Source organism: Juglans regia, chromosome 13 (assembly GCF_001411555.2).
Source record: "Juglans regia cultivar Chandler chromosome 13, Walnut 2.0, whole genome shotgun sequence".
In the NCBI taxonomy this organism is placed as follows: Eukaryota; Viridiplantae; Streptophyta; class Magnoliopsida; order Fagales; family Juglandaceae; genus Juglans; species Juglans regia.
Genome location: NC_049913.1, coordinates 31,739,935 through 31,752,414, shown reverse-complemented (window position 1 = coordinate 31,752,414; position 12,480 = coordinate 31,739,935). Strand labels below are relative to the sequence as shown.

Sequence of the window (12,480 nt, the reverse complement as noted above, 5' to 3'; positions counted from 1 at the left end):
CTTGGAAATGTTTCCTCTCTATTCAATCTTATTTGACTTTGAAAATTATAAAATTCAAGAGGAGATGAAAATGTAGGGACGTCAATATTTTTTAATACCAGACTTGGTGTCCCAGAAGACATCAACAACTTTACTTTCAACTATAAAGCATTTTGAACCTTGTTTTCTCCATAAGTACTATGGCTTCAGCTCAACTTTGCAGGTATACTAGCTTTCTCTGTCCAGACTCTACACTGAAACTGAGAGGCCATGGAATAGCAAGTTTTTACACCATAAAATTGTGATTAAGCAGCACTAATTCGCGATCTTTTGTACTATATATGGACACGAAAACACTCTGACCAGACCTAGTTACAGTCGTGTGTTCATCTGATATTTTTCTGGCTGGATGAGAAGCAAGCAGGAATTCCAATAGCGTCTTGCATGGTTGTTGAGAGATAATCGATTTCAATGGGTGAGGGTTAGATCTTTAACTAGTAAATGTTCTAGGAGAGGGGGTTGCGAAATGTTTAGGGATTTCGGGTGGGAAATGGGGATGCAAACCAGAGAGGATTTGATGCTATTCAGCTCAACAATTCATCCATATAACTGCCTACGTGTCACCACCTGATTGGTGGGCTGTTATCTCCAAATAATCAATCCGACCGGTCTGCAGGTTTTTTCTTTGATCTGTATTATACTCCAAATCTTTGCAAGTGGACGGACGGGATCATTTTTTGTTCCAACGGTTTTCATGTTATATGTGGTCTTCCTAATATAATATGTAACTGATTTGTCTTGCTAAGTTGTATTTTCTTGTTGTCGGGTTGAATTAGTTGTTACTATTAACGTTGTTTTCCTACCCGCATCTTACCTCGGGTGACTGAACTATGTCCGCGTCCACAGACAATATATAATTATATATTCTATTGACAGCAAGTCAGCGGAGAATTAGAGAATTGACAACTAGTGTTAGAAGAATCTTTTCCTCGATCATGATTCTTCATAACTTTTGGATAATTTCGCAACAAAATTTATTATTATAATAATAATAATAATAATAATAATAATAAAAATATTAAATCTATATAGAAATTTTTCATCAAAAAATTTACACGTTAAAGTAGTTTAACGTAATTCGTCATATTATAATTTCTTTTATTATAAAATAGATCTGATATATTATATTAAGTCATGTTAATATGTAAATTTTATTTTGTAAAATTTTTAATTTTACACAATTTCTTTGAAAAAGCAAAAATAATCATAAAAGTTTTCATGAAGGTGGGTGTGCCACATTTTTTTTTAAGAGTTTTTGAGAATTTATTCATCATAAAACTACATAGACATCTTTTTTTAAAAAAAAAAAAAAAACAATTGAACATATTCCCGTTTTGTGACGGATGCAGTTTTGACTTTTGTGGCCGGCCGGCCGGCGGTAATTAGGCTGTCATTTTCTTCTTGGAAGACTTTTTTAACTATGCATGAGAGCTATGAAAATTACATGCAGTGATGATCCAAAATAGCAAGCCGAAAAAGAAAGGGAATCTTTGAACAGACCCAAATTCTGTGTTTATTTAAGTCCAAGTGGTGGACCTTTAATGGGTCCCATACCACATACCAAACACTGCTTAAGGCGTGAAAAAAATCATTGGATTTTATTTTTTAGGAAATCACACAATATTTATTGAATCTCTTTAATTGTATATAAATAACACAAAAGAATATCCATACATACAAACAATCACATGTCTGTTTCAGAAAGAAAAAAATCACATGCCCCGAATCCGATATGAATAGAAGGGTGTTATTCTGCTGTCTAAGTAACACTGTTCGTTTATATCATTAGTTATTTTTTTTTAATTTTGAATTTTGAATTTTTTAATATATTTAAATATATTTAAAAAATAAAAAAATATATCAATATATTTAAAATTATTTTCTTAATTATTAATTAAAAAAAAATATCAACCAAATATGTAGCGGTCCACTATGGGTGGCATACCAATTTTTTTTCAAAAAAAATGTCATTTTGGTTTGCGCGCGCGCGTAAAGCTAAAGCTAAGCACGTCCCCATCGAGCACAAACAAATTCACTCTTTTTCGTGAATGACATTCCACTCCACGTCCAATACAACGTCGCCGCAACTCACGAAATTGTGTTTGAATCCACTCACAGCCATATTTGTTTACTTTTCTTAACCAATTTCGGCTATGTGAGAAAGCTTTTGATGAGTTAAATAAAATATTATTTTTAATATTATTATTATTTTAAAATTTAAAAAAATTATAATAATAAAATGAGATAATTGAAGTAATTTTAGAATCCAAACGAAATTATCTGTGTAACCATTGATACCTTAGAATCTCAAACTCTTAATTTCTTCAATTAAAAGTCAACAACATTGATATCCAATGAAAAAGAAAAATGAAAGAGAGAGAGGCTCTATGAACAATGAACAAGATTTTATTATTCATTTTCCTAATCAAACAGTTGTCATGTCATGTGAGAAGGGAGTAGTACAGAATGCCTCTCCCAGTCCCTTAAATTCAGAGCTTCACCACTTCCCTTTCATCCCTTAATCTCCGCCTCTGATCTCCAATTCTCTCTCTCTCTCTCTCTCTCTGAGCAGTCTAGCCACTCGGCCAAGAAATCTCAATCTCAATGGGTTTCGAGGGAGATGAAGAGTCGCTCAGCACCCAGCAACTACCCGCCAAATCCATGTTCAGGTACAACTCTCCCTTCGTCCAAGTCTCCCTTATTGGCCTCGTCTGTTTCTGCTGCCCCGGCATGTTCAACGCCCTCTCCGGCATGGGTGGTGGTGGCCAAGTCGACCCCACCGCAGCCAACAACGCCAATACCGCTCTCTACACCACCTTCGCCGTCTTCGGCGTACTCGGCGGCGGCATCTACAACATCCTCGGTCCCCGCCTCACCCTCGTCACCGGCTGCTCCACCTACATCCTCTACGCCGGCTCTTTCCTCTACTACAACCACAAAGAGCGCCAGGAATTCGCTATTGTCGCCGGTGCTTTCTTGGGCGTCGGCGCAGGCCTCCTCTGGGCCGCCCAGGGCGCTATCATGACCTCTTACCCCCCAATTCATCGTAAAGGGACCTATATCTCCCTCTTCTGGAGTATCTTCAACATGGGTGGTGTAATCGGCGGCCTTATTCCTTTCATTCTCAACTATAACCGTGCCGAGGCAGCTTCGGTTAACGATGGCACATATATCGGTTTCATGGCCTTTATGTCAGCTGGGACGCTTCTTTCTTTGTCTATTTTGCCACCGAGCAAGGTGGTTCGTGACGATGGGACACGTTGTACTAATATCAAGTACTCCAACGTTAAGACCGAGGCGCTTGAGATTCTTTTTTTGTTCTTGAACTGGAAGATGCTGCTCATAGTGCCTGCCGCTTTGGCCAGCAATTTTTTCTACACGTATCAGTTCAATAACGTGAATGGGGTGATGTTTAATTTGAGGACTAGGGGGTTTAACAATGTGTTCTACTGGGGGGCACAGATGTTGGGCTCAGTTGGAATTGGATACATAATGGATTTCAGCTTTCAGAGCAGGAGGATGAGGGGATTTGTTGGGATTGGAGTGGTTGCGCTTCTCGGGACTGCTATTTGGGCTGGTGGGCTTGCCAGCCAGCTCGGCTACTCGCGCGGTGACAAGCCGGAGAAGTTGGATTTCAAGGACTCGGGTGCCGATTTCGCGGGGCCATTCGTCTTATACTTCAGTTATGGGTTGCTGGATGCCATGTTCCAGAGCATGGTTTACTGGGTAATTGGAGCTTTGGCTAACGATTCTGAAATCCTCAGCAGGTATTGATTATTGTTTTATTGTTAACTCTGTGCATGTTTGTATTGTTGTTGTGCATTAGGATTAGAGTAAATGTGTTTCTAGACCTTCTATATGTATAGGTATTGAGAATTGTTTTTTATTCCAGAAATTTGTGTCATTGTATTGCAGGTATGCTGGGTTTTATAAGGGAGTGCAGAGTGCTGGGGCAGCAGCCGCTTGGCAAGCTGATGCACACGGTCTATCCTTCATTGGCCAGTTGATTTTGAATTGGGGCCTTACTACAGTCGGTATTCCATTATTGGGGGTTCTTGTCATGTTGGCAGTGAACGATGACAACAAGGCTGAAGAGGAAACTACCAAGGAGGCTGCTCTTACTCCAGCTACCCCTGCCTATAAATGACATAAGATGTGGAGGGGCTGAATTCTTTAATCCATCATGGTTCTTGTGTTCTCCACGGTGATCTAAATCTTGGGAGCTTGAAAGTTTCATCGAAGGCTGTATGCGATTTATTTACTGTCATTAATCATCTTACACGAGGGAAATGAAGTTCATGTTTTGTGCAGAATGTCTGTCCCCATATGTTGTTGTTGCTCCTCTTTATGCAAGCTTAATAACCACCAAGCTAGGCCCCATATCATTAAATTCGTGTCCTTAGAAAAAGCGGATTTGATAAAGCATTGTTTACCTTGTAATCTTATACAAGCTGATTCCCTATATTGTTTTGCCTGATACTCTAATAGAGATTCACTCAGATGGTTTCCACGTGGGAGTTCTGAGAGATATTGGAAAAGGAGTACTATCTTGCTCAATGTCATAAATATCATAGTTTTCTGTTCATGTTATTATTTCACAGGTTGTGGTTTTGATTCTTTTGAAATGTCGCCTAGCAGGGAACTAAAGAGCATCGTATAGAATTTAGGACTATATGCGGCAGAGAAAGGAATTAAATGCTTTGAATTAAGTTCTGAAGTTACCTATGGGGGCAGTACAGATAAGAGGTGACCGAAGTGGCAATTGAACTAAGCAAATCTGCCGCACGTCAGAACCATGAAAACTCTTGGATTTGGTGATTTACCTTTTGACTTAGTAAAATTATAGTGGACCATAGCATAGCATTGACAAAACTACCACCGTCAACCATTATTGGAGGTAGTGGTAGGGACGAAGGAGACTGACTTAAAGGGAAAAGAGTTCTTATGGAGCTCTAGTGTGATAATTTCATTAAGGTAATTATGACATCTGCACTAAATTGTGATGATGTGGGGCTAATGCAACAATCTGTATTTGAACACAGCGCAGGAAGGTCTCTTTACTGCTCATGTTTATGAATGCCGAAATTGGTGTGTTTTAGTCTTTGATTGAAGTGGCTGACAAATCCTTAGGATGTGAAAATATAAATGTTGAGTGAAGTTTCATAGTTTATTTTCTTTAGGATTAGAGTCATAATGGAATCTGAGTGCCTTGTGTTTTTTTTTTCATACAAGGGGGACTGGGATTTGATCATTGGTTCTCTTAGTGAGAAACCAAGGGTGTTGCCAATTGGTCCAAAAGACCTCGGCGAGTGCCTTGTTGCTCACAAGATTTTCTACATCTTCAGGTGTAAAAAGTTTTGGGGACCAAAATGGGTCTCACCAGAATCCACTTTCAATTTACACTAACAAAACTGTACAAGATTTGGTAATTGTGTTGTGAAAGAATAATGTGATATTCTACTCTACATATTCATGAAAATTGTACCTATGATATGAAAGATGAATTTCAGAGGTCCAAATACAGATTTCTTTCCGTCTCATTTCTATCTTTCTTTCTTGCTTTATTTTTTCTCATTAATTTCTTCCTTTTATTTTCGTTCTCCTCAAAAGACAGCATTTTAAGAACGTCTACTGTTCCAAGAAAAATGGTTTGAAGGAAATGAATGATGGTTAATGTCCTAATATTTTGCAGAACATACTTGATTCCTAAAACCGGATATATGGGTTAGTGTTATAAAGCAACAAATTAAAACTCCAAATATAAATATCAGAGGAATAAAAATAATTTAACAATTGTTCCAGATCTTCACATGAATCCCAATAAACCACAGACTGAAATTAGACAAGTATCATTCCAATGATAAATCTCTTATAGTTAGATTTATTGTTTCTGTTAAGTTGGAAGTGTCATCACGCAGTTGCAACAGGTGCATCACTTCTATCTCCTGAGCTTGGAGTGGCATCTGATTTCTCAGTCTTGGCCTCAGCTTGCTCCTCCTTTGCCGGCTCTTGGGTCTCCTTAACAGCCTCAACTTTGTTGTCATTGGATTCTTTAGCAGGGGCTTCAACTTTGTCAACTTTGTCATTGGATTCATTAGCAGGGGCTTCAACTTTGTCCTCTGTTGTTGTCTTGGTAGTCTCTTCAGCTGCCTCCACCAAAACTGGTGCGGCTTCAATGATCTTCGGTTCAGAGGACAAGTTTCCATTCTCCTCCTTGGAGATGTCTATCAAGGGTGCTGCACTCTGACTCTTGACCCCGTTGTCGGTCCCCTGCAGTCACAAATCAGCAAAACAAAACAAAAGGAAACAGCATCATAAATAATCAAGTACTTCTGCAATGAATCTCAAGATGGTCAGGAGGGATCAGAATGCATGCAATGCATACTTGAGCAGAAGTCTCCCCGTCATCCTTCTTGGGAGCGGTGCAACCATCAGTGTGGATTGACTCGGCAAGGACGTCAGACTCCCTGGGCTTGGTCGCACAGCCTCCCATTTTATTGAATTTTGTGGGAAGGATGGGCGAGTTGGGGAGTTGGGTTGCTGAAAGACCAGTATAGGATATATATTTTTATATATATATATATATATATATATATATATATATTTGCTTATGAATGAGGGAGTTTGAGGCTGAGGAGGACTAAGGGAGAGGTGGGAGGGTAATATAGCCAGAAGATGCAGATATTTAGGAGCTATTTTTGGTTGTGCAAGAGCTCGTTAGGCTGGCAAATTATAGGCCAAAAGTCTGTGTGTGACTTATTCATACCGACGGCCAGAAGTTTGCTTTTTGGGCCTCTCGTGATGGATATGGAGTAACTGTTGTTTGTTGTTAGTTATGACAGTTAGTCCGGAATTCTTGGATGGCAGCCTAGACTACCCTGATGGTTGCTCTAAACTTAGAACTCTTATGTCGCGAATTGGTTGTCTTTCTAGATTTGAATTTCATACCCTGGGGTGACGGGTAAACAAGGGAAACACCTGGAATCTCCATACTATCACCCATTTTCGTATTTGATATGGAAGCTGCTTCAAACAAACTGTCAAACATTTTAGATCTTGTTTGGATAGTATGATAAAATGAGATTATTTATAAATAGTAGTGAAATAGTTTGTAAATAATAATAAAATATTATGAGTTAAGATGTTTTATAGAGTTTTGGAAAATAAGAGATAAATAGTTGAATAAAAATTTAATTATTTTTTATATTTTGTTTGGAAGTTTGAAAAAGTTAATAAACTTATAATGATTAGATGAAAAAAGTAAAAAATTAAAAATTAAAAAGTATTTCTGTTTATTATGATTTATAATGACAAGATTTAAGTGCATATTTATCAAACAGCTAACAATTTTTTAATAATAATAATTTCAAAAAAGTTCTATAATTAAAAGATTTATTGTGAAAAATTATTTTTTTCAACCACAATCTCAAACTGTACTAAATGTAATGCTTAGGCTCTACTATTATTTATTATTTGATCATTTTTTTTACTATTTGTTATTACTATTCACTATTGTTTAATATTTTATTATTATTATTTCATTATATTTCACAAAATATCTAACATCACCACACTGTCCAAACTCAGATTGTGTTTGGATGTTAAAGTGAGTTGAGTTGAGTTGAGTTGAGATGATAAAATATTATTAGAATATTATTTTTTAATATTATTATTATTTTGAAATTTGAAAAAGTTAAATTATTTATTATATTTTGTGTTAGAATTTGAAAAAATTGTAATGATGAGTTGAGATGAGTTGAGAGGAGTTTGACAACCAAACGAAATCAATCTAAATTTTACAACTCAAATCTATTTAGGATTTGAAATCTGCTACTTGCTTTGGGGATTTTAATTTTCAACGCAAATTAATCGCTTTCACATTAGATCTTCAATTCTCTCGAGTCTCGGCAACATTTTCAACTACCTTCAAGTTTTTTTTAAAAATCTCAACCCAATTAACAAATCAAATTAAACTATTTATTTCTCAAAGTGTAAAGGAAAATACGATGCTTACAACAAAGCGAAAAGCGAGTCTATTTTGAAACTTTATTTCGTAAAAAATTCATGTGTAAACAAATTATATACTAGTTTTTATCTAAATTATATGCTATTCAAATGTGGCATTCCCCTTGTTTCAAAATGTTGTTGCCGTATTCAAGGATCATCCAAAACCACACACGCGTATATGTATATGTGTGTGTGTGTATATATATATATATATATATATATATATATTTTATGAAGGTTCTGTTGCATGCGGATGGTGTTTGGAAATATTTTTTAGCTCCATTTTTGGATGTTCTCACCTTATTATTGTTCATAGCTGGAAATGGAAATGGCCTCTTCACTCATGATGTTCTCTTTTTTGCAGAAACTCTCCGTTTACTTGCACAATAGGTTCCTGTCTCATTATATGGGAATTATGTTAGGAATGCCTCGAGTCGAGATTTCTTATAAATATATATTTTTAATCAATATGTGGCTTTCATTAAAGTCAGTGTAAGGGGATTTTTCTCAATGTCGGCCCTTAAAGCAAGCCTAGGAGGGACCACTTAGGAAGTAAGTAAGAGAGTCCAGCCAAGTTCATTCAAGCCGAACGATCCTTCTCTAAAAGGAGTTAGTAGGCCTCTGCAAAGTACTCGGCCCGTGAGTAAAACCCACGCACGAAACAACTCACATGTAGGGAAAGTGGACGATAGGGGTAGATAAAACTCGTCGCCTGACACCGCCCTAATGACAAACTACCATCGAGAACCTGCACAACCAAGTAGGCAGGAAATATGGAGAACCCGTAATCTTCTGACAGTAGGCATGTAAAGGCTTAATAAGGAAAGTTTTTGGGTAAAGTGAGTCAGGGAGCCATGCTGCATTAATGACGTCACTCTCCAGACTCCATGCCGCATTAATGACGCCGTCCCAGAAGCCACGCCACATTAAAGGATTCTGACTAAATGAACAGTGGAAATGACAAATGCCCCTCAAAATTAGGGATAAGCTGTCCCCACAGGAAATCTAGTATAAGAGTCGATCTCCACATACGAAAAACTCTCTCTGATTCCTCTAAGTTTACGCACAAACTACTAAAGAGATATACTGACTTTAGCATCAGAAACTCCCCGGCCACCACCAAGGCCTCCCATTCTTCGTGTTTGCTTAAGTGTGCAAGTGAAAGACCGAAGACCCCAGTTGCTAGAACTCGACCTAAAGGCGTGTGAAACACGACGTTAACAGTGGCGCCGTCTGTGAGATCTTTATAGACTTCACGTGTTCTTCATATGCCTATGATAACCCGTTCTCAGACAACTCGGGATAAGAATAAGCAATGTCGATTAACATGAAAGCAAGGCTCGCCGCAATGGAACAACTGGTAGGAAAACTAACTATGGAGGTGGAGACCCTCCAAAAGGAGAACGAGACACTCAGAGTAGCCACCAACGAGCCAGAAAATGAAGCAGAACCAAGCAACAACGAGCATGTGAGATCTGAAGAGATGGCGAGGAAGATGCCTCCAGTACAAGCAGGACGAGCTGTGTAACCTCAAAGGGACGATGGCGAGAAAGATGGACACATCGTTATCAATAGACTAATTGCTCACCAGTACAGGCCTACACTACAACGATGAGGTGATGGTCGTGCCCCTACCACCAAAGTTCTAAGTGCCCTTCATAGACATGTACGATGGTACTAGAGATCCCCTTGAACACCTAGAAACCTTCAGAGCCCACATGACTATGCATGGTTTCTTGGGAGAAGTGGCCTACAAGGCTTTCTTGCTGACCTTGAGGGGGCCGACGAGAGTATGATTTGGATCTTTGGCACCCAGGTCCATAGACAACTTTGGGGAGCTGGTCAGCATATTCCTCACAATTTATGGTGAGTCAGAGAAGGAGACGCCCCACGGCGTACCTCCTCACCATCAAGTAGGGAGAAGACTAGAGTCTGAAGACATATTTATTCAGGTTCATCAAAAAATGAATGACCAACAGACGACCAGGACGAGAAGATAACTTTGGCGGCCCTCTTGGGAGGAGTGTGGCCCTGATCTGCTTTCATGGCAGAATTGGCGAGGAGAACTCCCGCTACGCTGTGAGAATTCATGGATCAAGCCGACAACTTTATCAATGCCGAGGACACACTTTGAGTCTTGATCGAGCCGAGGAGGAAAGAGCTGGAACATGCGGAAAGGAAAAGGAAATCACCAACCATAGGCAAGGCTCTCAAGAAGCTGGAGAAAGAGTCGTGCACCAACAGGAGAGAAGAAGGCCCTATGAAGGGTTTGGGGCTTCGATTTGATCGGCCGGAGCTCGCCACCCAGAAAGACAACTGCCAACCTGCCCAAGAAGACGACTATAATAGCACTAGTCGACACTATTGCACCTACCACCAATCCATTACTCATAACATCGAAGGTTGCCTTTCCTTGAAAGAGGAAATAGAGCAGGTTGGCAGCTGAGGCATCGATACCCTCTCTCTCGGAGGCTAGAGTGGGAATGGAGGAAGTGCGGAGAGAGTCAAAAGGCAAGCCTCTCAGGGGGTGGGAGAAATTCAAGGAGAACAGGTCCTGGCGTGGATGTGTTACGTGCAAGAATTGAAGCTAAGGATAGGGGGTGCACATGGTCCACGCCCACAGGACGCAGAGCATCTACGGGAGTTTTACTGCGAAAGAGCCTTATGACTTGTAATTTATATTTCCATGTCGATGGTGTAAATTCTATTAATGAGAGTGTGGCTTTATAGGGATAAAATGTTTCTCGCATATCTCAACTCCTTACTCCATCAACGTAATCTCCACCAACATAATCTCTATCAACATAATCTCCACTAACATAATCTCCATCAATGTAACCTCCATCGGCATAATCTCCACAATGTATCTCCATCAACGAAATCTCCATCGACGACACTTACCTTCCTGCGAGGTACCAAATGGATGAGTTACGCCTAAGGCTGCTTTATCCCTTTTGTGGTGGAGAGCAGCCAACCCTTAGCTGCCTAACACTTACCTTCCTTGTAAGCGTTAACAGGCGGAAGTGGGTCCAATTCGAAACTGTCCAATAATTTACCTCCTCGTGGGAGGTAAATGATGAGATAGCTTAAGTCTCATCCCTCCCACGATGGAGAACGAGTCTAGCCCTTCGGCTACCTGACAATTTACCCCGACCTCCACCATGACAAAGAGTGGGACCAGCACCAGCCTAACCCAACACTTAACTTTCATGTGATGTCAATGGGCGGGAGCGAGTCCAGTCTCAAACTGCCCGACAACTTACCTCCCCACGAGGGCTAAAGGGTGGGCAGGTGGCCCAACCACTCTCGTGGGGAGAGTGGGTCCAGCTTCTCCAGCTCTCCGAACAACTTACCCCGCCCCCATCATAGTGAAGAGCGAACTAGCTGCTCAGCTGTCCGACATTCACCACCCTCGAGACACCAAAGGGATAAGTTATGCCTAAAGCTGCTTTATCCTTCTCGCGGTGGAGAGTAGGCTAGCCCTCGCCTACCAGACATCTACCTTCCTCATGAGCGTCAACAGGCGGGAGTGGATCCAATTTCAAACTGTCCAGTAACTTACCTCCCTGCAGGAGGAAAATGGCGAGATGCGCTGTAAGGCCGTCTTGTCCCTCCCGCAATGGAGAGTGGATCCAGCCCCTCTACTACATGACAACTTACCCCGACCTTTGCCATGATGAAGAGAGGGATCAGCTCCGGCCTAACCCAACACTTACATTCCTTGTGATGTCAACGGGTGGGAGCGGGTCCAATCTCAAACTGCTTGACAATTTACCTCCTCGTGAGGATCAATAGGTGGGTAGGTGGCCCAACTCCCCTCATGTGGGAGAGCGGGTCCAGCCTTTTGGCTGCCCGACAACTTACCTCACTCTCATCACGGTGAAGAGCGCATTGGCTCCTTAGCCATCCGACAAATTACCTCCTAAATGGACCAAAGGGGCGGGGTTTGCCTAAAGCATCCTGACCCCTCCCCTGGTAGAGAGCGGTTTTAGTCCTTCGATTACTAGATATTACATCATCTCCAACAACAGAATGCCAAACGAGCGACGCCTTGGACTCCTCGCCTCGCTTCTTCTCCACCAAACGGAACGCTAAGTGACTAATGCCTCACGTCTCTAGAAAAACGACCCAGGTTTGCAAATTCCGCACTCACAGATCGAGAATGAATTAATCTAACTTATTTATTTTGTCTAGCAATATGCTAGACATCCCTTACTCACCTTAAGTCTTCTTCAGTATATGTTTTTTGTTCTCAATTGAGTTTCATTTTTGTCACTTTTTTATTTTGATTTTTGTAATTGATAATAAATTGACTAATTTTTAAGTAATTCAATAAATTAACTCCTTAATCGAGAAGTTACTTAGAATGACCATCATCATATACTTATGTGGGGTTTAAATTGTGCCACGATTCTATACTGATGTAATTAAGAT

At 40.1% G+C, this 12,480-nt stretch overlaps 2 protein-coding genes across 2 annotated transcripts; one reads left to right on the top strand and one right to left on the bottom strand.

Moving 5' to 3' along the window:
* The first annotated feature begins 2,440 nt into the window (after window positions 1-2,440).
* LOC108996625 (UNC93-like protein 1) lies at window positions 2,441-4,614 on the top strand. Its single transcript, XM_018972620.2, has 2 exons — window positions 2,441-3,806; window positions 3,955-4,614. The coding sequence occupies exons 1-2, from the start codon at window positions 2,644-2,646 to the stop codon at window positions 4,184-4,186; spliced, it is 1,395 nt and encodes a 464-aa protein (XP_018828165.1). The 5' UTR covers window positions 2,441-2,643; the 3' UTR covers window positions 4,187-4,614.
* A 1,124-nt stretch (window positions 4,615-5,738) lies between these two features.
* On the bottom strand, window positions 5,739-6,603 carry LOC108996593. The gene is made up of 2 exons (XM_018972570.2): window positions 6,425-6,603; window positions 5,739-6,309 (listed from the first exon to the last, which is right to left on the bottom strand). The coding sequence occupies exons 1-2, from the start codon at window positions 6,530-6,532 to the stop codon at window positions 5,950-5,952; spliced, it is 468 nt and encodes a 155-aa protein (XP_018828115.1). The 5' UTR covers window positions 6,533-6,603; the 3' UTR covers window positions 5,739-5,949.
* Between the last annotated feature and the right edge of the window lie 5,877 nt (window positions 6,604-12,480).